This window comes from Lepisosteus platostomus, chromosome 1 (genome assembly GCF_059453375.1).
Source record: "Lepisosteus platostomus isolate fLepPlt1 chromosome 1, fLepPlt1.hap1, whole genome shotgun sequence".
NCBI lineage: Eukaryota > Metazoa > Chordata > Actinopteri > Semionotiformes > Lepisosteidae > Lepisosteus > Lepisosteus platostomus.
This window is the reverse complement of record NC_142611.1, coordinates 69800307-69824676: the sequence shown is the minus strand read 5'-3', so window position 1 is coordinate 69824676 and position 24370 is coordinate 69800307. Positions and strand designations below refer to the sequence as shown.

General features: G+C 44.8%; 1 protein-coding gene across 2 annotated transcripts in view; it reads right to left on the bottom strand.

Moving 5' to 3' along the window:
* Nucleotides 1-8692: 8692 nt before the first annotated feature.
* The window catches only part of nckap5l (NCK-associated protein 5-like), a 60811-nt gene continuing 45133 nt past the window's right edge, over nt 8693-24370 (bottom strand). For both annotated transcript variants that reach the window (XM_088636053.1, XM_088636044.1), the window contains 7 exons: nt 22137-22223; nt 15144-18436; nt 13887-14025; nt 13432-13510; nt 12649-12954; nt 12037-12185; nt 8693-10023 (listed from right to left, as the gene is read on the bottom strand). In XM_088636053.1, coding sequence (XP_088492179.1) covers nt 9769-10023; nt 12037-12185; nt 12649-12954; nt 13432-13510; nt 13887-14025; nt 15144-18436; nt 22137-22223 — 4308 coding nt within the window. In that variant the 3' untranslated portion in view covers nt 8693-9768. The remainder of the gene's footprint in view (nt 10024-12036; nt 12186-12648; nt 12955-13431; nt 13511-13886; nt 14026-15143; nt 18437-22136; nt 22224-24370) is intronic.

The window sequence follows — 24370 nt, the reverse complement described above, 5'->3', positions numbered from 1 at the left end:
TTTTCACTGTTCATCGGTTTTTGCTAGCAATTTAATTCTTATTTTTCCATCTCATTGCAACTGCATAATTGTTGTCTGTACTCCCACTTAATGTCAGTTTTCTTTACTGTAAGCCACCCTGTATAAGGGTGTCTGCTATGAAAATGACAGGACTCGGATTAACTCATAGGTAACCTTGTGAAATCAAGTGCATTTTTAAATGGTCAGCTGTAAAGGACCTTGGAATGATAACTGTGCCTGGAGGAGCAAGTGATTAAATTAATTACTCCAGAAGAGCCCTGCAGTCCCTGGAGTTCTACACCTCTGCTTTCACAGTTCCATATGTATGCAAGCAGAAAGGCTTCCTAAAGACTGAACTGGCTACAGCTCCAAACAGGTTTATAAACATTTTCATATCCCTTTCCCCACTGGAGTAAATACTGACTTTTTTCATTCTGTGAGACCTGTTGTGGGTGATTTATGCATTATGCGTGTAACAACGGAGGAGAGATATTAGCTGCTTTCAGGAGATAGAAGCTTTAAGACCAGGGCGATTGAAACCAACTCAAGCAGCAAGCCAGCTTGAAAAGCCCCTTGGAGACATGTGTGTTTACCTATTTCTAACTCACCTGAAGACACATTGCAGATTTTGAAAAAATGCACTGGAAGGCCATTTTAAAGCTAGTGAGATTGCTGATACTTTAGTAGGAAGACCTTTGAGAAAGTGACTAGAGCTACAGTAAGTTTGGCCAGTACTTAGAGATATAACCTTTCGTAGTGTAAATAGGACACTCAATATCTATACGTTTAATGGGGGACCTAAGAGGTCAAAGAGGATCTAATGTTGGCAAAATTATTATGCTTTTGAAAAATCTAGTGACAGGAACAAAGCAGTTCAGAAGCTTTTTAAATGATTCACCCTTTCTAAAATATGAATGTTGTTAGCATAAATGTCTAACCACATCTGTGACTTAACAGGCTATGTGTAAGCCCACCAATCAGCTGCTAAGAGCCAACCAGCAGCCTCAACCAAGATCAGGGCCTGACTCACTGCTTAGCTGCAGATACACATTTGCAATGGGAGGGTTAGTAATTAAGCCACTTCAAGAAACGCTATGTGTCTCTGGCTGCAGCTAATGAACGCCTTTGGAGTTTGCGCTAATTAGGTGCAGTTTCAAAACTGTAATTAAAAGATCAATTCATAGTCAATTAAGCAAGTTTTTTGTGGGAGGCATGTACTCATGTCTGATGTAATCACTACTAGGTGTTGGCAGATATTAACCCCAAGTATCATTGCTTAAATATACAGCGAGACTAGATTCTCAAGCAGCATACTGTCTTTTTAGGGGAACACTGAGAGAATTAATTCTGTTTATATTTCCAGCAAAGACATGTAAAGTGTTTAATTCCAGGCAGTTAATTGGTGTATCACAGCCATTACTGGGCCACCTGGCTCCATAAACCTGTGATGCTTAGGAAGGTGTTTTTCTTCACCTTGACTGGACTTCACCAATGACGTTCTGCTAATTACACCTCACTAGAAGGAGAGTTAATTGCTTTTTTTTGTCGAAGTACTGTGACACCTGTTCATTAAAGGCATAAATCTACACTCATAGGAAAATATTTATGTATTAATGTCATGTGCCTTTTCTCATCGATTGCTAGAGACTGCCATCTTACACAGCTGGACTCCGGAGCACTTGTTTGTGTATGAAACACAAACCATGGGATACTATTGATTCTCAAGTATTTTCAGTACTTTAGAAGAATTTGTAATCCTTGAATCAGGTTTCCATGTAATGTGTTCAAGATCAAAAACACTCAAGACATTTTTTTTGAATTACTCAGTTTAAAACATACATTTGAGCCTGGCAGTGCATCAGATAGCTGTTTTGTGGACTAAAAGCAATTGTAGGTGAGTTCATACTAGTTACTTACAGTATATTATGCACTGAAGTCTATAGTGCACATTATGACTAAATATAGCACACCAGTTGTATATAATTACGATAAAAGAGTTTTAAAACAATCAAATAAAACTCATAAGGTCAACAGTGTGCCACTCTTGCTTTACTCCAGGTGAAACACAACATTTTAGCTGTAAAGCCTTCTCCAGAAGGCTATTTTTCAGCATGGAATTAACCTCTCAGTGTGTACATTAGCCAATCAAACCTATTTTATGGCACCATGTTTCAGATTCAGGAAAATTATGTTTGTTTTGTTTCCAAAGATGTCCATCAAAAGTTTTAGGACTGAGTAACAGGCAACCAGAGGGATATCTGTGTGTATGTATGTAACAACATCCATGATGTTTAATTATTATTTTTAAAATATTTTATATCTTTTCCTAGTGAAAGATTCTTTGAGTTATTAAATTATCACACCAAAATAATACGAATTTCACCCTGCAATAAAGAAGCAGGCGGTGATTCAGAAAGGTGTTTCGGAATCCTAGCAGATGACTTGGAACCAGTTGCTAAGCAACAGAGCCTCTCTGTCTCTCTCTGACAGGTTGCGCTGTGAGTTACAGGCCTCTCTCAGAGGAGTTCATTTCAGTTCACAGACTGCAGTAACACCTAGGCCTACTCTGCCTCTGACACTCAAGGATAAATAAATTATTTTAGCTTTTCTAAGTGGCTGATTTACTGAGTTTAATCAACACTAAAATGAAATCATTTCCCTTTCCATCCTGATTAAAATAATATTTTTCTGTACACCTTGCCTTCTGCCCGCTCTGTCAGAAGCAGACTCCTGGGAGGCTGGTCCTCTTCACACTGGTGATTGGCAGAGTGTGATTACAGTGGACTGTAAGAAACAGGGCGATAGACAGTGACAACTTGAAAGTCAGGTTAAATTAACAGTGAGAATATGACATCCAGAAGGGAAATGAAATAAGACTGCAACTATAGTATTTCTATAGTACTATAGAATTACTATAGTATTCCTATAGTATAGTATTTCTATAGTATAGTATTTTTACAGTGAAAGTATACATTACCATGTACAGGTAATGTATACAAAGTATACATTACCTGCAGTAATAAAGTATTGCAACTGAGCAAAGCAAGCAACCACTATCATGAAATTGTGATCATGTAAAACTAAGCAGGGAATGGTTAAAACCAGCAAGTGTCATAAGAAAGTTAGAAACAAGAGGGGGCCATTCAGAACATCTAGTGCGCTTTGTTCTTACTGTAGCTAAGTGGTTCAAGCATCTCATCCTGCCATTTCTTGAAAGATGCCAGGAGAATCGGCTGCATCATCATGGCTTGTTCCACACTCCTACCACCCTTTGTGTTTAAACCGCCTCCTGTTCTCAAGTGGGCACTGCAGGGAATTGTACTTCAATTTTTGTCATTTGGTTTACTGTAATATTGAACTGAACCTACAGAAATAGCCTTGAGTTCAGACTCTTGAATGGGATAAAGTTGTAGTCTTCGCTCAAATATTTAAAAAGTTTTTTTTTTTTACCCTGTTGATGTAGGACATTCTTTAGAGTATCTGGTTGCTCCGACTGAATCTCCGACTGATTCCAAAGCAGCCATGTCTTTTATATCATGGTGACCAGAATTGTATGCAATATTGTCAATGAGCTCTTGCCAACAGATCTCACCAATTTAACTTAACTCTAAGTTTAAATTTTAGACCTTTAAACTCTAAATCATATTGCCAAGCAGATGATCTGTAGTCGGTTTCACAACCTTGCACATAATACCCTTATTGGTGTTACTTAGCTTGGTTTTGTCACTGTTTTTATGGACTATTTTCCTGATTGGAATCTTCATGACTTTTCAATTTCTTGTATATGTTGTTACAAAAAGAAGTATGTCTTTCAAATTATCGTCCAGATGACAGCAACTTGGAAGAGCAGGAGGCTGACTGACAGTAAGACGAGACATTTATGGATGAATGCTTGTCGTTTTAGGTATAATGTTGACTTAAGATGATTTTTGCCTGTTTTTGTGTGTTTCAGGTCTGTCTGCTTTGAATGCAATGACGTGTCTTCAACAAGGGAGGGCTGGGTAGTTCCAATTTAAATTCTAATTAGAAATATCTTCTTTGACCATCCCTCGGCTAAAAAAACTGAGCTGGCTTCAGAAGAGTTGACAGACACTTTAATTCTCTCCGAAAGGAAGCTCTTCAGTTGTCCTCTTGAAAATGGAAACAGGTCACGGAGGTGAAAGTGTGTTCTCTCGCCGTGCATAGAGATAATTCAAGCAGCCTGATCTGGACTCGATGGCTATCGTGGTTCAGATACAGTCAGGGTGTGTCCAGAGTAGCTGAGGAATTTTAAGATGTTCATTATTAAACTTTAAAAACACTCACTCATAGGGAGGAATTGTAAAAGAAAACCTTGGAAACTCAATAAAGAATATACAGTATAGGATACATAATGCCTAATGCATTAATGGGTGTTGTATACTATATAAGTGGCTTTTTCCCTGGAGGAAGTTTGTAGATCCGATGTCTGAAAATTGGCTTCACTGTCCTGTCAAAAAGGAAGGGTTTAGGACAGTCTCATATGAGCTCTAAGGATGGGGTGTTGTGAATGCAATTCGTATCCACTGATTACAGAAAAGAAGCCTCACAGGAGATCTAGAAAGTTGCAATCAGACTAACTGCAGGGCTCCAGGACATGATATATGAGGCCTGGTTAAGGGAGTATAATCTTTACAGTTTGGGCAGTTTTAGTATAATGATGGCCACAAGCAGGAGGACTAAAGCTTTTAAATGTTCAGTGTTGTGGGTTTGAGACTAGGTCACACCACTAGACACACCAATACCTCATTATGAAAGTTTAACACATCTTTTGAACTGAAATGTCAGTCAAAAATATGTAACGGAACAGTGTTTGGCACAGTACTATTTACAACACCTTTGGAAGTAGAACTGTTTTTGAAAGTCCTTTCCCTCCGGCTCTATGACACACACTGGTAAGATGTAATGAACTATAGTATGTCTATATCCAATCCAATGTTGTTCCCTTAATGAGACCTTTTAGGGAAATTTTAATGCTTAAAATACTTGTTGAACATTAATTATTTCAAACTCTGATCCTCTATTGTAATGTAGTGACTGTGGAGTCTCTATTGGTTGCTGAATATTTCATTACAGTGGACTTGCCAAGAAGCAGACACACTTGACAGCTTTGAGAGAGTGAATTTAGTATTTTATCATTTAATTTTAGACATATATTACTGTTTCTCCTTTAGCCATTTCAAAGCATTATTAAAATTCACCATTCTTTTATGGCTTCTGTGTGATGTTGTGGAAGTGCAATTTATGTAGCACCTTAAAATACTATACACTGTACAAAAATATTTAATTGATTTTGGTTTTACACAAAAGACCCGGGGAAAGACCAACATGAAGTTCACAACAGATTTATTTTCTTAACTAAAATCTGAGGAAACAAGTGATGCCTGAAAAGCAACAGTCCTATTCTGAAGTTCCAGACACAGCAGAGTTAAGAAAGTGTGTGCACTCTGAGATTCACCATTTTTACCGCAGCTGTACCCTAACAGATGGCAAGAGAAAAACAGTGCTGCATCATCAGCTCCTATCTTGAATAGCCTTTTTTCCAGGGCTTCCAGAGGGAATTTGCAAGAGGTATTTCTATAGGACAAACTTCCAACATGTTTTGATCCTGGAGAGTCTTATACTGTAGAACAAGATATTTTTGACTGCTTATTGTAAGCTACACTGTAGCCAGTAATTCAGTAATTCATACGTAATTCAGAGATCTCCAGGACCAGACCTGTCCGTTCCAGACTGCAGTGAGCAGTGGATTGTCTATCCATTGTTAGTCTTTAGAAATTATTGATTAATAACCTATGAAACTATTTGACTGTGGGTTAGGCCACATATAACTGGGACATATTAAAAGAGAGTATTTAGAGAGATTCAGTGTGCGTTACGATGCCTTTAATATATTTTTTACTTTATGCAGGTCCCATCTAAAGGGATTCTAAATATGTATACACTGCGTATTGAAGGAACATTTTTACTCTAGGCATGCTTACTTTTAGAAACATAAAATAAACAGATTTTGTATATTCACTAAAGAGTTTTGGCAACACTTGGATGAATTGATTGTTCATGACTTACCTTGATGCACCTCAGCTACTTTGTCTATTGCAGAAGCATAAAATCACATGGTTGGTCTGAGAACCGATTGGGCAAAGGCGAAAAGGTGATTTAACATGTTAAATGTCAGATCAGGTGAAAGCCAAAAGGAAAAATCCTCTTTAGCAATTGTGTTATGGTTTTGTGTAGACCACCCTGATGGACATCAGTAAGTGTAACACAGATGTCTGGATCTTTGTAAATCATCCTGACCTGACAACATCTCCAGCAGAAGAACAGACATCCTGTCTGCTTGTCTAACACTGGTTTTCTTCAGGGTAAAAAAGTGAGCGTTATGTTGTGAATTCCCTGCTGGCCAGACCTGAGCTCCATTAAACATGTGATGGACAGAAGCAAGGGCTTGCCAGAGATGAGTCTTTGATAAAGGAGAAGAATGGAACATCTGTTCAATTAAAAGTCACTGCTTTTGCAAAAATGACATTTTTTGCTAATAGATTTGCATTTGTGTTGCAGTTTTAAGTGAATAGCTGCTTTTGATGCTCAGTATATATACAGTATAAGAACGTGTTTTTCAACAAGACCGTTTCTCTGACACTTTGTGCATCCCATTTTTTATGGGAAATTTGCACAATTTCAAAAGAATAGATTTTCCTATTCTTTTGAGATGAACCATAATAACAATCATTGGGACACCTCTACACCTGTGGGTGTATCAATCCCAGTGAAGCATCTACTACTGAAGGCCCACACTCAGTGTATTTAGAGAGAGAAGGGCATTAAACCTGTCATGTGCACAGGCTGTGCTGTCCCAGTTGTTTGCAGCCTGGAGCAAACTCCAGGTCTCATCAGTGGCTGATATTTGAGATTTATTTTACAAAACCCGTAGGGCATCTCGGTTACTGGTATTGTGCTGGGGTGCAGGGCAAGGACGTGTACCACCCTGATTTCTGTTAAAACCACAAAGGAAAAGGTAGCACAGTCTGTTTTTTAGGTTTAAAATGTAAACTAACTAGATGGGTATGCTACAGCCCCTGTACCACAGGTGTCCATTTATCAAACACAGTGCGAGAGGTAGCATGGATGAGAGGGTCAATGTCTTTCACTGACATGGCACCTGGCAAGACCTGCCGATGTGTGGCCAAGCAGCAGCAGCAGCGCTCGAACAAATCTGCACCACCACTCTCCGTCTGTTAGTTTTGTATTTTCACTTCCCACCCAAACCAGTTGCCTCATACTCCGTGGTGGTAAGACACATGCATCTTCCTCCTGGCAGGGCTGTCACTAGACCAGTAGATTTCCATTTAATAATAATTGCTGACAGTTATATAGCGCTTTTCTGGACACTCCACTCAAAGCGCTTTACAGGTAATTGGGACTCCCCTCCACCACCACCAGTGTGCAGCCCCACCTGGGTGATGTGCCGGCAGCCTGAGTGCACCAGTCCGCTCACCACACACCAGCTCTCAGTGGGGAGGAGAGCAGAGTGATGAAGCCAGTTCATACATGGGGATTATTAGGAGGCCATGATTGATAAAGGCCAGGACGCTGGGGTAACACCTCTTCTCTTCTCGCCCTGGGATTTTTAAGGACCTCAGTTTTATTTCTCATCCAAAGGTCGGCACCTTTTTACAGTACAGCGTCCCTGGCACTATACTGGGGTATTTAATACCCACTGAGCAGGGTGAGTTCCCCCTTCTGGTCCCACTAACACCTCTTCCAGCAGCAGCCTTTGCTTTCCCAGGAGGTCTCCCATCCAGGTACTGACCAGGCTCACAGCTGAGCTTCAGTGGGCTGCCAGACTGTGAGCTGCAGGGTGATTTAGCTGCTGGTTCTTATAATGGACACACTGGAGAGGACTGTGGGGCTTGTGCAAGGGCTGAAGAGGAAATGGGAAAACCTGTCCCTTGGTGTGTGGAGGGACTTTGTTGCGCGAATCCAGCCTTAACGACCACTTGCAAAATGAATTGACTGATAACGGGCAATCTCTATTTATGACCTTTTTAAATTTGTAGAGATTTTATGTTACAGCTGTAAGAATGTAAATTATTTGTAAGAATGGTGTACATTGTGGAAATAAAGTTTACTGTGATAAAAAAAATAATGGACACTAGAGTGGAAAGTGGTAGATCAGGTTTTGTAGAATTTTTGTATCTATCATGTGACCTCTGATTCCCTAAAGACATCGGAGAGCTCTCAGATCTTAACCTTGATGATATATGCTACAATTGGATGTCTTTTTGCATGTTCCCATTTTTATCTCCTAGGGAAGCAGGAAACCTCTTTCTCTGAACTTCCAGAGGGCAGAATGTTATTGTAGATATGTTGTTGTGGGATTTTATGTAAAGAAATAAATAAATGTGATGCTTGTGATTTGTATAATTCAGTTATTACAAGGGTGATTTAGCATTGCACAGAGCAATTATAATCTCAGTATAATATGTTTTTTTAAGAACGATGCATTACCCAACACACTGTGCATGATATCACAGACAGAATGAAACCAGATGCTCAGGACTCAAGTAAACAGAAGCGATGTATAACTCTTGTATTCCTTGATTCTACTCTGAGATGGTCTCTCTGGCTGCTGGTCACATTTGCCCTTTCCTTCATCAGGTGAACACAGAGACTCTGGGCAGAACTCTTTTATTTCATAGGACAGGAGACAAAGCAAAACCAAATTTAAACTCCTCATAAGTTAAAAATAAAATAATTCAACAACGAACGGGAACAGAGAACAATAACATTCACATTTAAAAATTCCAGATTTTCTTTTCCTCTTTAAATAATTGGAAGCCTATTCGTCATTTTAAATATCATCTGGTATAAAAAAAAAGAAAAACAGAAGCTCAGAAAATAATTGCTTGGCAGTAACTGCATCAGAGTCCTTTGCATGTTCAGGAGGGCTAATGCTCGATGAGTCGCCATATCCTGGTCCAAGTCACGTGGTCAGATCTGCATGTAAAAATAGACGACAGATTTGTGTCGAAAGGAAATGGGTTTGTGTGTCTGGGAATCGTCTGCCTCCTTTCAGAAATTTACACAGGGCAGAGCGACTGTGACCACGTCTGAAATATCCGGGGGATTCTTGTGAGCAAGTGTCTGTCTGGAAATCCTGAGGGACAGTCTGTTTTCCAGAGTGGTGGAGGTGTATTTGACTGTCTGCAGGAGAACAAGCTCATTACAGGATGTCATTGCCTGACCTCCCACGCTGCAGCAGTGGACAAATGTTTTGTAATGCCTCAGCAACCTCTTACTTTTGGTCACAGCTGGACAATGAAACACCGGCCGGCCTTGTTTGTGCCAGTGCAAGGTCTATACAAAAATCCCGGCTTTGGATGTTCAATTTAATGTGACCGAAACGTTTGTGGGAACAATCTTCCCAGAGGTCAGAAAAGTCTGTCTGCCAATGGCTGTGTCAGGCCTGTCAGTCTGCCAGTCACAGGTGTGTCTAGATCTTCCCTGTAGGAAACCTAGAAATGGTGAATACTGCATTCTGCTGAATTCAAGTCAATTCACTGAATCAGATACTGCTTTGAGTAATGGCATGCCTGTCGATCTGGACTGTAATTCTGCTGTGGTCTGAAGCCTGTCGAGCTTGTCTGTCCGCCTGATCCTCAGTTAAACCCGGAGACAGGACTGTGGCGGCAGTGTCCTGGCACACCTGCCTGCCTGGGTCAGTCTCGGTGTTTGTCTGCAGCGCTCTCAGCCCTGACTACCACAGGAGGACAAACTGTCATAGAGCGAGTCGCTGAGGGACTCGGGGGTCTCCAGGGCGGGGGGCCGCCCAGGGGACAGAACGTCGTCGGCCTTCTCCTTGACCAGCTCCAGCCCCCCCTCCTTGCCCATCTCGGGGCCCGGGAGGGTGCGGCTCTTTGCCCGGCGCCCCAGGGGAGGGGGCAGAGCCAGGCTGGCGGGGTCACCGTCTCGGGAGGGGGCCGCAGCACATGGCTTCACACTCTGTTAAAGAAGAGAGCGGAAGGCAGAGAAAAGCAGATTACCGATATGTAGGGAACAGGACTTCTGCATCATCCTACTTCTAAAGCTTTCTACGACCCCTGCCTTGTCAGATCCAAAACAAAAGTTAAAACCTTTGTCTGCTGGAACCTTCAGGATTGGATTCCACAGTCGGAACAGGATCAGACATTTTTGAGTCTGTAAAGCAGATTTTCAAGCTCTCTCTTACAACAGGATAGATAAGGCAGAGAGCAACACAAGTGCAGGCTGCAAAGGCAGTCAGTACACAGGGATGCTTGTTTCTCATACCATAGTAAATGGGCATCCTGACCTTTTAACTTCAACACAGATTCACAGCACCACAGAATTCGGGAGAATAAAATTCAGATCGGTTTCGGCAGACCAAAGATCCTGGAAGGTATTCATGGAGACCTTGGGAAGCCCAGAGAAGAATTCTAAAACCAGTTCTGTGGGCTCCTGAATGATTCAACCGGTGAAGGTGCTTGCAGGTTGTTTTTTGACACTTTATTGCACCAGAGAAGTCCTTTAAGAAATATTCACAGGGACATCCTGGAGACCCATTTATACAGCAGGGTATTTACTGGAGCAACCTGGAAGGCATGGCCATTCTCAACAGTAGCATCCCTTTCAGGATCTGAATCCACAGCTCTCCACTCGTATCCAGAGCCCCGACACCGACTCCAGCCTAGGCTTGGCCGCAGCGTGACCCTGTCGATGGTTAAATCTGGGCTATATCCTATTCTGATTGTGACTGTGATTTCCTAGGTGGCAGTGCCCAATCAACTGAGCCCTGCTATAGTTGGGTGGGCTCAAGTGCAGAGAAGGTGTGACCTAGCACTTTAGTAGCTAAACCACTGTGCACTGAGCTTGCAGTGTTACAGGATGAAGGATTCTCACAGATGGCATGAATATTTTCTTATTCTCCTTGTATGGTGCACAGGCTATAGAGGCAAGCACAGCCAGATTAAAATTAGAAAAGTAATTTTTGGGTTACAAAATGAAAGAGGTAAAATCTATTTTTCAATAAGCACAAAGCCAAGAGAAGCCTTATCAGTGGACCAAGTGAACTAATGATTTAGCATGTAGAGAGTATCACTAGCTATAGCTATAATCACAAAGTCCGGCTAGATGGATTCTTTTGTTGTGTAAGCAGCATGTGTTCTGTCTTACTCATGTCACAGGGCCTCAGAGGACGAATCCGTCTGGAGAGATTTAGACAAACACTCCTAGCTCCAGGATGTCTCTATCCCAGACAATGTTCATGGTACATTTCCTGGTAAGAACCAATGAATTGTCTTTCCAGGTCCTTAAGCACAGTTATAATATCCAAGAATGGATGGCAATTCCTGTACTGTGGTACTTTAATCTCTTCTGGTTTCATTCCTCACCCTCAAACCTCCACCTTGCAGCTTCTGAATTCTTCTGCGACTTAGTGAGACCAGATGGTATTTTATTCTTTAGGTCATTAAGGGAAAACATACACCTTCCAGCACAAGATCACTCATTCATTCATTACAGGAAAGTTTACTTCTCAGCTGTGCACAATACAGGCTGTTATTATGCTCAGTTCATTTACGTTTCTAGATTTATGACTCATCTACCTGCTTCATTAGGACACATCTTACCTTCTGGATTTAAAGACTGTCTCTTGGGCACTGTACCATTCTGTATACAGCCAAACAATTCGGCAGTAAAAGCTCAGCAATTTTGTTTGCTGCCGGTGAAGTGCATTCATGACTTGGTAGCATTGCTCAAAATGCAGCAGTTTCTGAAAATCTGACCTTTTAGCACGCAGAAAAAAAAAATGTTCAGAATATATGGACAATAAGGTGATCCCAGAGCAAAGACCTACTATACACCTTCTGTATCTTAATGAATAATAATTTACTGCACTGCTCCTTCTAAGTATGTCTTCTTGGTAGTCTTTGTGTCCTACATTGGATTTGGATGGCATCTACTTAGTACAGGCTGTGAGCAGAGAACAGAGGTCCTCACCCTTCTGAAGGGGGTCCCGTGGCTGGCTGGCTCTACGTCACTCCTCATCCCCAAGTACACCTCAGTGGGACCACTGGAGGCCTTCAAATTGGGGAAAGTCCAGTTCTTGGAAGGCGGGGACTGAACGTGAGCTCCATAAGCATCTACATCTGCAGTGGAACAAAATAACAATTCTTGGGATTTATCTTCCCTCTCCCACTCTAATTGAGTAACTCACCCAATCTGTGCAAACATCCGTAGAGAAAGGTGCCTAAACGAGAGTGAAAGTGCTGCACCTTGTTGTTGAGTACCTTTTCACTCACACAAACTGCTAATCAGCTGTACAAATATCTCAGTTACTCAGAACCACAGATGTCTGCGGTTATTCTGCGGGTAATAAAACAAAAGCTCCATAAAGCAGAGTAAGTCTAAGTGCACTCACTTGGAGGACCATCTGAAGCAAAGTGATGCAGCATAGAATATACGATGTTGCCTTAAGATGTGAAAACCACAATATTTTAGACCAAGTCAGCTCGTTCAGTTGTCTTAAGTCAGCAAGTGCTTAGCTAACAACAAAAACCTAAGACCCTGTATTTCCCCAGGACTGGGAGAGAAGAGTAAAAGAACGGGTACCTTCTTGGATGGCAGTGGAGAGGTGTGTGCTGGAGCTCTTGCCCTCCAGGGCGGCGCTGTACAGCCCGGGGCTCAGATCTTTGTCTCTGGGGAAGGCCTCCTCCAGGGATGACAGCTCCCTCTCCAGTGTCCGGGCTTTACGTGGGACCTTCGTTACCGGTCCCGCTTTTCCCAGTGGCGCAGAGAACTCCTGATCTCCGCGGGGCTTCACCTTGGGGACAAGTTTCCCCGCCACACAGCCGGCGTAGTCGGGGAGAGGGAACGTTCCAATCCCACTGTCCAGGGTTCTGGTGGAGGACCCGGAACCTGAGGACAGGAGAAGGAGAATGAGCAGCCTTAACACGGTGATATCACAGCCAACCACTGGGCCTACATCCACAGCAGCAGTGAGAAAGCTCTGGGACACTCGGCATGCCCTGACATCGAAGTCTAATGAGATTGCTACTGTTAATACACCCCTTGGTGGTGCTCTCCCCTCCCAACTCAGGAATTCCTTTACAGCCAGTGATAAAATCCGGGTGTTGGCTAAATTATCATTAAAAGAAACTAATGGTAGTTGTCTTAATTATTTCTGGTTGATGCAATTCCTTTGGAGCATCATTTTAAGACATGGTTATTAAATAAAAAAGAGTACTAAGCCTTTATTCTGGGATGCATGCTCTGTACCAGGCAACCATTTTAGCCATTCATCCTCCTACCTACATCCTGGCAATGCTGAGAGACCGAGAGTCCCAGACCCCCTGAAAATGAATTTGTGCAGCTCAGAGCTCTGTAACCTCTTACCTGCAAAGTGCTGGGAGTTGACTGACTCAGTCAGGCTCTCGTCTGATGTTATGTCACCTTTGCAGACTAGATCCGTAGCCTACATAACCAAAGAGTAAGAATTGTTGAAATCATATACTGTAAAGCACTTAAATGAGGCATTTAGATATTCTCCTGTTTAGATACTGAATACCTGTCCTGGACATGTGATCGTCGCGGTTCCGGGGTCTCCGGCGTAACGCAACAGGGAACCAAAAATTATGGCTATTATCTCTCTGCTGCCTTGATCCAAAGTAAGTCCATTTTTTTCAGATTGCCAAATCACAACCACGATCTAGCATCGTGTTTAATGAATGCTAGAACTTCCAGTTTACAGGTTTTAAGCAATTCTCACCAGCTTTTGCTTTATGTGATCGTGTATCACGTTTAGTATTGCGTGAATAGAGAAAGTGTGAGGTGCAGGAAAGCTCTTTCACCTTGGCGACCTCCTGCCGGCTCTTGGCATGGCTGATGATGCCGTTCCTCTGAGAGCTGAAGATGGGCCGAGATTTCTTGGAGTCAAAGGACAGGCGTCGGTGTGCCAGGCCATTGCCGCTGGAGTCCCTCTCGTCCACCCTGGGTGAGAAAGCAAAGCCTGAGGACTTCAGCTAAGTCCCTGGATGCAGCTCTCTCTCCAGTGTTGAACCTGATCAAATGCCGTAACATCCTTCGTACTCCTTCAGTCACACTTTTCTAATGATCCGCTTGTACCACCAGTTCAACCTCATTTGATTCATGTTCAGTTTGGGTCACCACACTACAAGAGTGCCACCTACTGGTCCACCGACACCACATCCTCAGAGGCCTGCCCTCCCAGTGCTGTCCAGGCTCAGCCTGGCCTTCTGATATTGGATGAGATCAGGTGAAGGTGTTGTTTTTTCCTTTTTGCATATATTTCAGGAGCATAAACCTGTTTTCACACTGAAACACACAAAACAAAAGCTCTTAGCTTTTGTTATTGATACAAAAGGGAAAAGGGGAGAATAACTGAAAATGACTTTAATTTACACTCCAGACAGGTCTGAGGTGCCTAGAAACAAGACCTCAAGAAAAAGAGGGATTTTAACTGATGTGTTTGTCCTCCTTTCAGCCTTGTTTGATGTTGCCGTGGGCAAACTACCAGCTCAGAAATACAGAGACAACTGTGAAAAACCTGTTTCACTTCAATATTTTGATAAAAATCTGTTAAAAAAAGACAGTTTGCTCTTCTTGTGAAACATAAAAGTATCCGTACAGCTCAGTGCTCTGACCAGCTGTCCAACACTAAAAGGAAACATCAATAAAGTAAAAACTAAGCTTTACCCACAATGCTCACCCCACTGCAAAAAATGTATTGATCCAACCTTCTCTGGACGAATCCAAGAAAATCAGCACCCAGAAACGTTAGAATTTTCTACAAGTCAATATTCTTATTCCATGTGCTTCATGGGACAATTATTGGTTTCCTAACTCCACAACGGTAATTTTTATATTTGATATTTTCGCACTTCAGGAGTTTGCCTATATTAAACGCTTCTAAAGTATCATCACAAAAAACGTTTTCAAGTGAAAGGTGCCTTTCCAAAGTCCCTAAAGTAAACAATTCAACCCGTGCACTGGCAAACAATTTTTTAAGTTGGTGATATTCTGGGGAGAACAGCTTCCTTAAGATTTAGAATCAAGACGGGGTACATCACATCGTCCTTGTTCCTCACCTGTTCAGCAGTTGCTGCATGAAAGTGTCAGACGTCACCTCTCTGTAGACCACGGAAAGCTGGCTCTGGTTCTGATCCATAACCACCTCACAGGAGTGGCCCCGGCTGGCCCTGTCCAAGGCCACGCCATTGACATAAGCCCGTTCCTCCTCCAGGGCTTTCCGCAGGTCCTCGGCCTTCTCCATCAGTTTGGAAATATTCAAGCTCTCTACCTCCAGCTTCTTCTTGGTGGCCACTTTGGGGTCTTTCCCTGCAGAAGGCATGTTGAGCTTCCATTCCTTCTTGTCTTCCTTGAGCTTGGCCACATCAGCCTTGCGACTGAGAGCTGGCAGTTTGCTCTTTTTCAGACCAAACCAGCTGGCAATGCCATTAGAGGTTTTCTGCTTGACTTCAACTACCTGGCCTCGATCCTGCACCTGTAGCTTCAGCATATTCTCCTCAATGCCCTTCATCACTTTCTGCTCAATGGCTGACTGGGGACCAGGCACAAGAGGTCTCTTGTCTCCAACAGCATCGGGCCTGGGAGGAGGTGGCGGGAGGCTGTCGGAATAAGCTGAGTTCTTCTTCTTGTTTGCGAGCAGCTTGCTCTTGTCATCTGCCCTGGGCGAGTGCTTCTGGGAGGTGACACGCTCATCCTGAGTTGGTTTGGAGCCTCTGCAGCTGGAGGAAGACCCTTGGTTAGGTTTGGTAGGTGATTTAAATGGGACCTTGGTGGGACTCCCCTGGGGGCTGGGGGCAGTCTTGCCATTCTGAGAAGGATTCTGAGCATTTGCACACTTCATGAAGTTGCGCAAGACTTGAGGCGGATCAGGGTTTGAGGATGGCAGAGCCGCTCTGATCTTTGGAACATCTGCCCTTGCTACATAGATTCTAGAAGAGAAAGTCTCCAGATCTGCTTTGGGAGTCGATGTGCTGGGAGGTAAGGATTTCACCCCTGGTTCATAAGGGCCTGGAGCCTTCAGGCCATAACTATTGAGGTTGGCTTTGGGATAAGACTTCCCATCAAGTGAATCTGTATATTTGGAATGTCTGTGGTCTGCTCCATTGCGATCACATTGCCTTTCAGCTGTTTTGCTTCTCTCATTATTGCTGGAGGAGACAACCCTCCCATTGCACTGCCCATCCTTCTTATCTAAGGGGGACCCCACGAAAGGCCCAGTGGTATGCGAGTCTTCTGTGTTCTTCAGCTTGCCCAGTGCTGCCAAGCGTTCTTTAAAAGGAAGGTGGCTGGATTCACTCGGAGATTTCCCACTCACTGGCTTCTTGGGAATGGAGGGAGGCTCTCCCTTTTTAGCCGTGACTGGAAGATTGAATGACTGGATTGAATCAGAGGCTTGCAAGGCCGCTTCTGGAACATGTTTGTCCTTCATACTGGAGTAGAGGCAGCTGTTTTGAGATTTGTGGACGGCAGAGGAGTTGGGCAAGCTGTGGTGATCATGGATTTTGTACCAGACAGAATTCTCCACATACAGGTCTTGGTCTGGGGCAGCAGGGTCACAAGATGGGTTGGTCGATGATGAGCTGCTCCCACAGGGGAGGTGGTGCTGTTTGTGGTCTGGACTGATCCGTTTTTCCTCAAGAGAGTTTACTTGTTTTTCTGAGTGACCTTCGGGGGAGCAGGAGGGGAAGCTGGACTGGTTCACCCTTTCAAGAACCTGTGTTGATCCGTCAGCCTGGCAAGCTGTGGGAAGGTCTGAGAGGTTCTCATAGTGGGGCACCTTCTGGAAGCTTCTCTGTTGCTGCCCTGAAGGTGCCAACTTGGCGTTCCGGCTGGCTTTAGGAGCCGAGTGGCTGCTATAACTGGGATCCTTCTGCAAGGGTAACACTTCCTCCGGTTTGGGGGGTGAAGTAGGTGCAGAGTGGGTCGAGGGGTAAGAATCATTCTTGGAGGGGGCTGGTTGTTTGTCTCTCTCAGCCGTGGCAGCTCTGCGAGCTGTGGCAGGGGAGTGGTACACCTCATAGTTGTTGTTCCGGCAGGGAATCTTGGAGCTGCGAGTGAGCTGAGGGCTGAGACGTAGGGGGTTGGAGGCTTGGGCCCGCTCTCCAATGGAGGGTATTTTGAGAAACTTAAGCAACCGAGAAGGGGAGGAAATGGGGGAGGGCTTGGTGTCTGTCACGCAGGAAGGGGAAGTGGGACTAAGTGCAAGTTTGCCTTTCTCCTGAGTCACCTGCTGTAGGGAGTTGAGATCGTTTTTCTCAGGTGTACTTGCCGGTAAATAGGAATCAACTTCCTTAGAAAAGCAGGACTCGGAAAAGTACAACCCGTTACACATCTGTTCCCTTGATTCCTGCTGGCAGTAAGCAATCTGAGAGCTTTCTGGGACCCCAGGTACAGTCATGTTTGAGGTAGTGTTGTACAAACTGTTTTTCACGTTTGTGGCTTCGGTTGAGCTGTAGGCCTCCAGTTTGAGGTAATGCTCTTCTGTGTTAATTACCTCTCCTGCATTTAAGCTAGGGAAGGCTACAGTTTTTATGTGCTTCAAATTTTGTTTTGAAGGAAGATCATCATTTTCCCTGGGTGGGGATTGGCACGGCAAAGGCAGATTAGCACCAGAGAGCTTGCCACAACATTTCTCTTCACAGGGGCCGTTGTTGTGCTCTTCCAGTGACAAAGAATCCTCCTGTTGTTTGTTTAAGCCATTCTGATCAGTGTCTTTAATGAGTGAGCAGAAATAAGATTTGCTAGCCAAGAGCTGTGCAAGGTCATTCGGTTTCTCATTCCTGGGTTCAGAAGGGAAATCCGAGGATGTCTTTTCTGCTGGGCTGCAACACTCGTTTGCGTTGCCTGGCGGCAGGATCATCATTGATTCCTTTGTCTGCATGGAAACCGGTGCATCTTTGTGATCAAGGCCACGGGTGTTTTCCCTTTTAGCTGGGCTCATGGCATTGTCCTGCTTCCATCTAAACAGGCTATCCAGACTTTTCTGGGAGAACACCAAGCAAGATTGACAGCTCTCATAGTCCAGCCCGTTGTCCTCTGGAAGCGCCCCTTCACCGTTCATGTAGTCATGGATATCCGAATCCCCACTCAAATGCCGCTCCATATCCGAGGCCTTCCGCTGGACGGCATATTCCCCTGGTCTGATTGGGTCCGTGGGCAGAAGCGCCTGCCCAATGTCTCGGTAGGAAGACAGCCCTGCTGAGGGATGGAACTTCAGGGGGTCCGTCTCTTCCAGTTTCCGCAGCACCTCCAGGATGTGCGCTTTCTTCCTGAAGAACGGGGAGAGTGCATCCATGGACGCAGCGGGGGCTCTGGTGCCCGGCGTTCCATTTCTCGCGCAGTCCCCGGCGCCCTGAAAGACACAGAGAGAGGGAAAGGGAGCAACGTGAACCGAGAACAGTTTGGGAATCAACTGGGTACTTGCAGAGCCGCATGATGGCGATTTAATGGAGGTCTTGTTTCCAAACACAGATTTCAATTTCCAGGTTTATAACAAACTCCCGAGAATCTTTAGAATTAACAAACACAAAAGTCAACAGAGGGCACTGCCACCATGAAACTTTCCAGGGAAAAATTAAAATTGCTATTGTCCTCAGCCAAACAAGTCACAGCTCCTTTGAATTAATTTAAAAAGCACAGTCAGATATTCAGACCCATGCATAAAACAAGGGCAGAGCCTGTTATCTTACTATATTCATCATTATGATATTACGTCCGCGGCAGTAAACCCTGTTATTTACTGGAGCTACAATTAAAACAAAACCCATTGGTCCAGTCATTCAAATCCGCCTCAGAAACCTTCCTACCCCTTTAACTCTTTTACCACTTCAATTTCCGCAAAGCTTTTATTCGCAATTTGTGGAGAAATTCCAATGCAAAACTAAAAATGGACTGGTTTAAGCCAGATATGTCAGCAGCCATATCACCCTGCAACTCACAACTGGCAGCCCACTGGAGCTCAGCAGCTGTGAGCCTGGTCAGTACCTGGATGGGAGACCTCCTGGGAAAAACTAAGGCTGCTGCTGGAAGAGGTGTTAGTGGGGCCAGCAGGGGGAGCTCACCCCGTGGTCCATGTGGGTCCTAATGCCCCAGTATAGTGACTGGGACACTATACTGTAAAAAAAAAAGCGCCGTCCTTCGGATGAGTCGTAAAACCAAGGGCGTTTCTCGAAAAGAGTAGAGGTGTAATCCTGGTGTCCTGTCCAAATTTCCCATTGACCCTTACCAATCATGGCCTCCTAATAATCCCCATCTATGAACTGGCTTCATTACTCTGCTCTCCTCCCCACTGATAGCTGGTGTGTGGTGAGAGTTCTGGCGCGCTATGGCTGCCGTCGCATCATCCAGGTGGGGCTGCACGTTGGTGGTGGTGGAGGGGAGTCCCCATTACCTGTAAAGCGCTTTGAGTGGAGTGTCCAGAAAAGCGCTATATAAGTGTAAGCAATTATTATTATTATAGATTAAAAAAGAAAACAAACTTCGGAAGGGTTTTCCTTTTACAAGGGCTATGTCTTTTACGTTTTGACAGGAACAGCAGACTTGTTGGTGCCTTCAGGAGATTTTTCCTGCTCTGTAAGTCTGTAATGCCTTTGCTCTGATGACCAAGAACACAACTTTCTCAGCCCCGTGTTGCCCGCTGACACCCTTTCCTGAGCAGCCAGGAAAGATCCCATGTGCTGAGTGGGAACGCGGATGTGGGAACGACATTCCTGCACTTCCCTGGACTCCCTATAGGACCTCAGACAGCTAGAGCTGGTGACAGACACAGGTGACGGAGAAGTGAGGGAACGAAGGAATGGGAGAACGTGTGCAAGCAGCTGAGCTTCCGTTTCTCATGACTGGCCAACGCTGTGGGACTGGTTATCTTTAATTAAAGAAGCAATTAATGCGGTAATAGACTTTTTTCCCCTGAAACAGTCAAACTATTAAATGAAAGCAGTCATGGGTCTCTTTAGTGCAATCCTTAGTGGACTATTAAAATAAGACTGATGAGTCAATAGAGAGCCACTTATAATGAAATACACTGCAAATTCAAATAAATGCTGCCACACTGAAATATTTAGGAAACACACTACAAATGTGCCAGTACCACTCTGTGACCCTTTTCAAAAGTCACTGAATGTACAGAATATATACATTGCTTGGCATATTTATTAGGATTACTCCACCATACTGAATTTATAGTCTATTACCATTGCATTGGGCTGAACAGGAGGAACTGTCCTGGACAGGTCTGTAAATAATTCTTGCCTGGTGACCTGTGCTGTGCTCAGCATAAAGGTGTTGAACCCAGCCGACCTCTCCTAGACTCTCTTCATCTCACCAGATTCCTGTCTAGTACATTAAGCCCCAGCTGAGGGAGTTACCTCACCACACAGGCGCCGGGCTGAGGGTGTTACCTCACCCCATAGGCGCCAGGCTGAGGGAGTTACCTCACCACACAGGCGCCGGGCTGAGGGTGTTACCTCACCCCACAGGCGCCAGGCTGAGGGTGTTACCTCACCCCACAGGCGCCGGGCTGAGGGTGTTACCTCACCCCACAGGCGCCGGGCTGAGGGTGTTACCTCACCCCACAGGTGCCGGGCTGAGGGAGTTACCTCACCCCACAGGCGCCGGGCTGAGGGAGTTACCTCAACACACAGGCGCCGGGCTGAGGGAGTTACCTCAACACACAGGCGCCGGGCTGAGGGAGTTACCTCAACACACAGGCGCCGGGCTGAGGGAGTTACCTCAACATACAGGCGCCGGGCTGAGGGAGTTACCTCAACACACAGGCGCCGGGCTGAGGGAGTTACCTCACCCCACAGGCGCCGGGCTGAGGGAGTTACCTCAACATACAGGCGCCGGGCTGAGGGAGTTACCTCAACACACAGGCGCCGGGCTGAGGGTGTTACCTCAACACACAGGTGGCAGGCTGAGGGAGATACCTCACCCCAAGCCCCAAGCTGTACACCTCTTCTGCCCTCGACTCATGCAGGACAGCAGAGTGCAGACACCCCACTTAAGACTCTAATCCTTATTTCTCGTGTGATTGTGTTTGCCTGCTGTCCGTTTTAATATTCCGTGATGAGCGAATGAAATGGAAAAGCTCTCGATGGTTCTTTATATTCCCACCGGGGATAAAGAACAACAGATCAATAGTAATCGGAGAAGGAAGGTGACGAGGAGACTTGGAGAGGGGGAGCCTCTTGCTGGCAGGGTGGCAGGATCTCACCTGCTTACAGCACGGTATTACAGCGAAAGAGATGAAGAAATAGGATTGAGATAAAATCTATATTCAATTTGACACCTCTGATACAGCCACCACAAGAAGCCATCGCCAGGCACGGGGACAGAATGATAATTCTACATTCGGCAGGCGCTGATCACAATGGAGGTCATATCTTTGATTTTAAGGGTAGGGGGTTTTTAAGGAAAACCGGTACTGCCTCATCTTAGCAAGCTGCGTGCCTGCTCAGTATTTCTCTGGTCTTACACCAAGCCAGTCCCACACAGTTAGCACTTGGACGGCGTTTTCCAATTTATTCGATAACAAGCTTGTGCTGGACAAAAAGCTTTGATGTCTGTGAGATCAAGAAGACAACCAGAGCACCATAAAAACAGGTAAGGTTGAAAGCCATCTGCAGCTAATTGAGCAGAACTGCATCCCATGCTAAACCTAACAACAGTGTCTGACCTTTTCCCTGAGAAAAGGTCATCTTGCCCAATAACATCAAGGAACCTGGAAAATCAGAGGGTTTTCTTTAACCAACTCCCTGAAAGAAGTTTAGGTTTCATCTTTTGCCTCTTGTTTTTGGAATGACCTTCAGCATCCACTCCAGTAACTGTATTTTAAAGCATAGACGGGATTTAGGAGGCTTACTGTACATCTGTTGAAGGAGAATTCTTAAGGACTGACTGATTTGTGACGCCAGAGTGCACCGGGCTAAATCTTTTTCTCCCAGAGAGTTTTCCCCACTTACCCGTGAGCACTAATATTGGTGTTTTTACCATGACAGGACCACATCGATCGGATGCAAGCAAGGCCTTGGACAGATTGTGCCAAATCTCACCTTAGTCTGTGCTTGGGCGGGGGTCTCCACTGGCCTATCTGAATCCAAGGGGGGGGGCTCTGGGCTCAACGCTGGCTCCAACGGCAGCTGAGAGGAGAAAGACACAGAAATCAAGGGTTTCTGTTATTTATTTTTTTCCCCACTCGATTGAAAATGTCCAGAGCTCAACCTGCACTCTGGACAAATGCCTTTACTCAGGAGTCCCTCTTTCACGTCCGCCACGTAACGCTGGGACTTCAGTGCATTTGTTCCTACTGAACAATAAGACTCCTTAATACTCACCTTTTCTGAAGGTATGAGTTGGGGAAAATACAGCCTACAGATTCTGGATAATGATTCGATGTTTTGGGCTTCGTTCAGGACTGTGAAATACTCAAGGGGCTTTGTCTGTGGTACAAACCCTAAGATGCCTCATTAGTGAGAAGCCTGTACGAGCAAAGTTCAGGAGGTGATTGTGCGTGTTGAATGTCAAGCCTGGTGAAAAACAAAGAAAAGGGCACGAGCGGCTAATCGAGAGAACAAACCCTTCGTGTCACCGGGACGTTGGAGGATGGAATAAGTCTGAGAAGCTTTGCTCAGGGGTCAGGAGAGTTTTCCACCAGTGATTTCTAACCTGACGACACCATGCAGTCAAACACACACCTACAAAACACACACACACACACACACACACACACACACACACACACACACACACACACACACACACACACACACACACACACACACACACACACACACACACACACACACACACACACACACACACACACACACACACACACACACACACACACACACACACAAGCAGGGACTCAAAGAACTCTTAAAAAATGCACATTTTGCTTTCTTAAATCACTTCCCAATGCCTCTGAAAATCATATTATATTGGCAAGTCAGTTTCTATTATTCTGGTCCCGGCATCAGGTAATTAAATTGAATTGGAGGCAGATAACATCCGATTTCCTGTGGCCTATTATACTTGCCACATGGAGAGAGGACTGTGGGGAAATGGTGCCCTGACTCAGTATCAGATACAGAGTTTCTCTCAGGTACAGCCTGAGCAGAAAGCGCCAGTGTATAATGCACACACATCAGAGGGACCAAGAGAGTTGTGGGGGAGGTGGACGGGTGGAGAGAATTCTATTTTCATTCAATAATTCCAGTAATGGAATGTGCAGATATTCTTTTTCAGCAATTATGGTTGAATTGATTTCCTATTAAACGCAATATTCAGATTTCTTAACGAGATTGCCATCCCCTCCTTTTTCTCCGTAAAAGCTTTTGGAATACTAATAGCCCTGACAAGGAGCCGCCCGCACACAGAGTGCTCCTAGCTTGAAAAACCCTCCGTCAGAAAAAGTCAACAGCGCAATGTGAAAAACCCCTGACTCTATTCTAACCTGAACTGCCATTCTAGTGTGCCTGTGACAGTTCAAAACAGCGCAGTGCTAACACACCAAGGGCCCATCCAAGAAAGGCCAGCACTGTGGACCCCCTGAGCTACTCTAGAGTTGGGCTCTGCTGCTCCAATTAACATATAAGTAAATTGTTTCCTGTTAGTGCTGTAGCTGCACCTGTGACCGTGGCGGTTCCGCACAGGCTTGGGCCCTCGCCCGCTCCACCCCGCCAGTTCGTCCCGCAACACCTGGGCATGAACCTGGGTCTCCGGCATAATGCAACAGGGAACCAGCCGAGTGAGCTAAAGGAGACTGCCCTCAGCCCAGGCAGCTGAGGTCCCTGCTACGCGCAGGGAGGGCGATGACGTCACCGTGCCCAGACTAGCTCCGCAACACGCTGTGCATATAGACTTCATAGTGACAAGCTCATAAAGTTCAGGTCAATATAAGGAGCCTTTCTGAATCACAAACTCATTTTCACAAGCCTTTAGATAATCCTGTCAGACTGGGGTTTCCAATTCCTGATTTATAAATCGGTGAACATTTGAAGAACTTGCCTGCCCCAGCTGGTGCTGTGAAGCTGTGCCATACAATACCTTCCTTGCTGGAGTAATCTGTGTCTGAAAATAATGGAGCTTAACTGTTAAATATAGCTACAGATCATTCCTATTTTCTATAACTGCAACTCCTGTTTTCACGCATCAGTACTGCCTACCAGTGGACAAAACGGTTAAGTATTATGCTTCGTTAGGCAGCTTTTCCTTCTTCCTTTAAAATGGTTTACTGTGATTTACCATGTCATCAGCACAGTAACATATAGTAAAGAACAAGGTA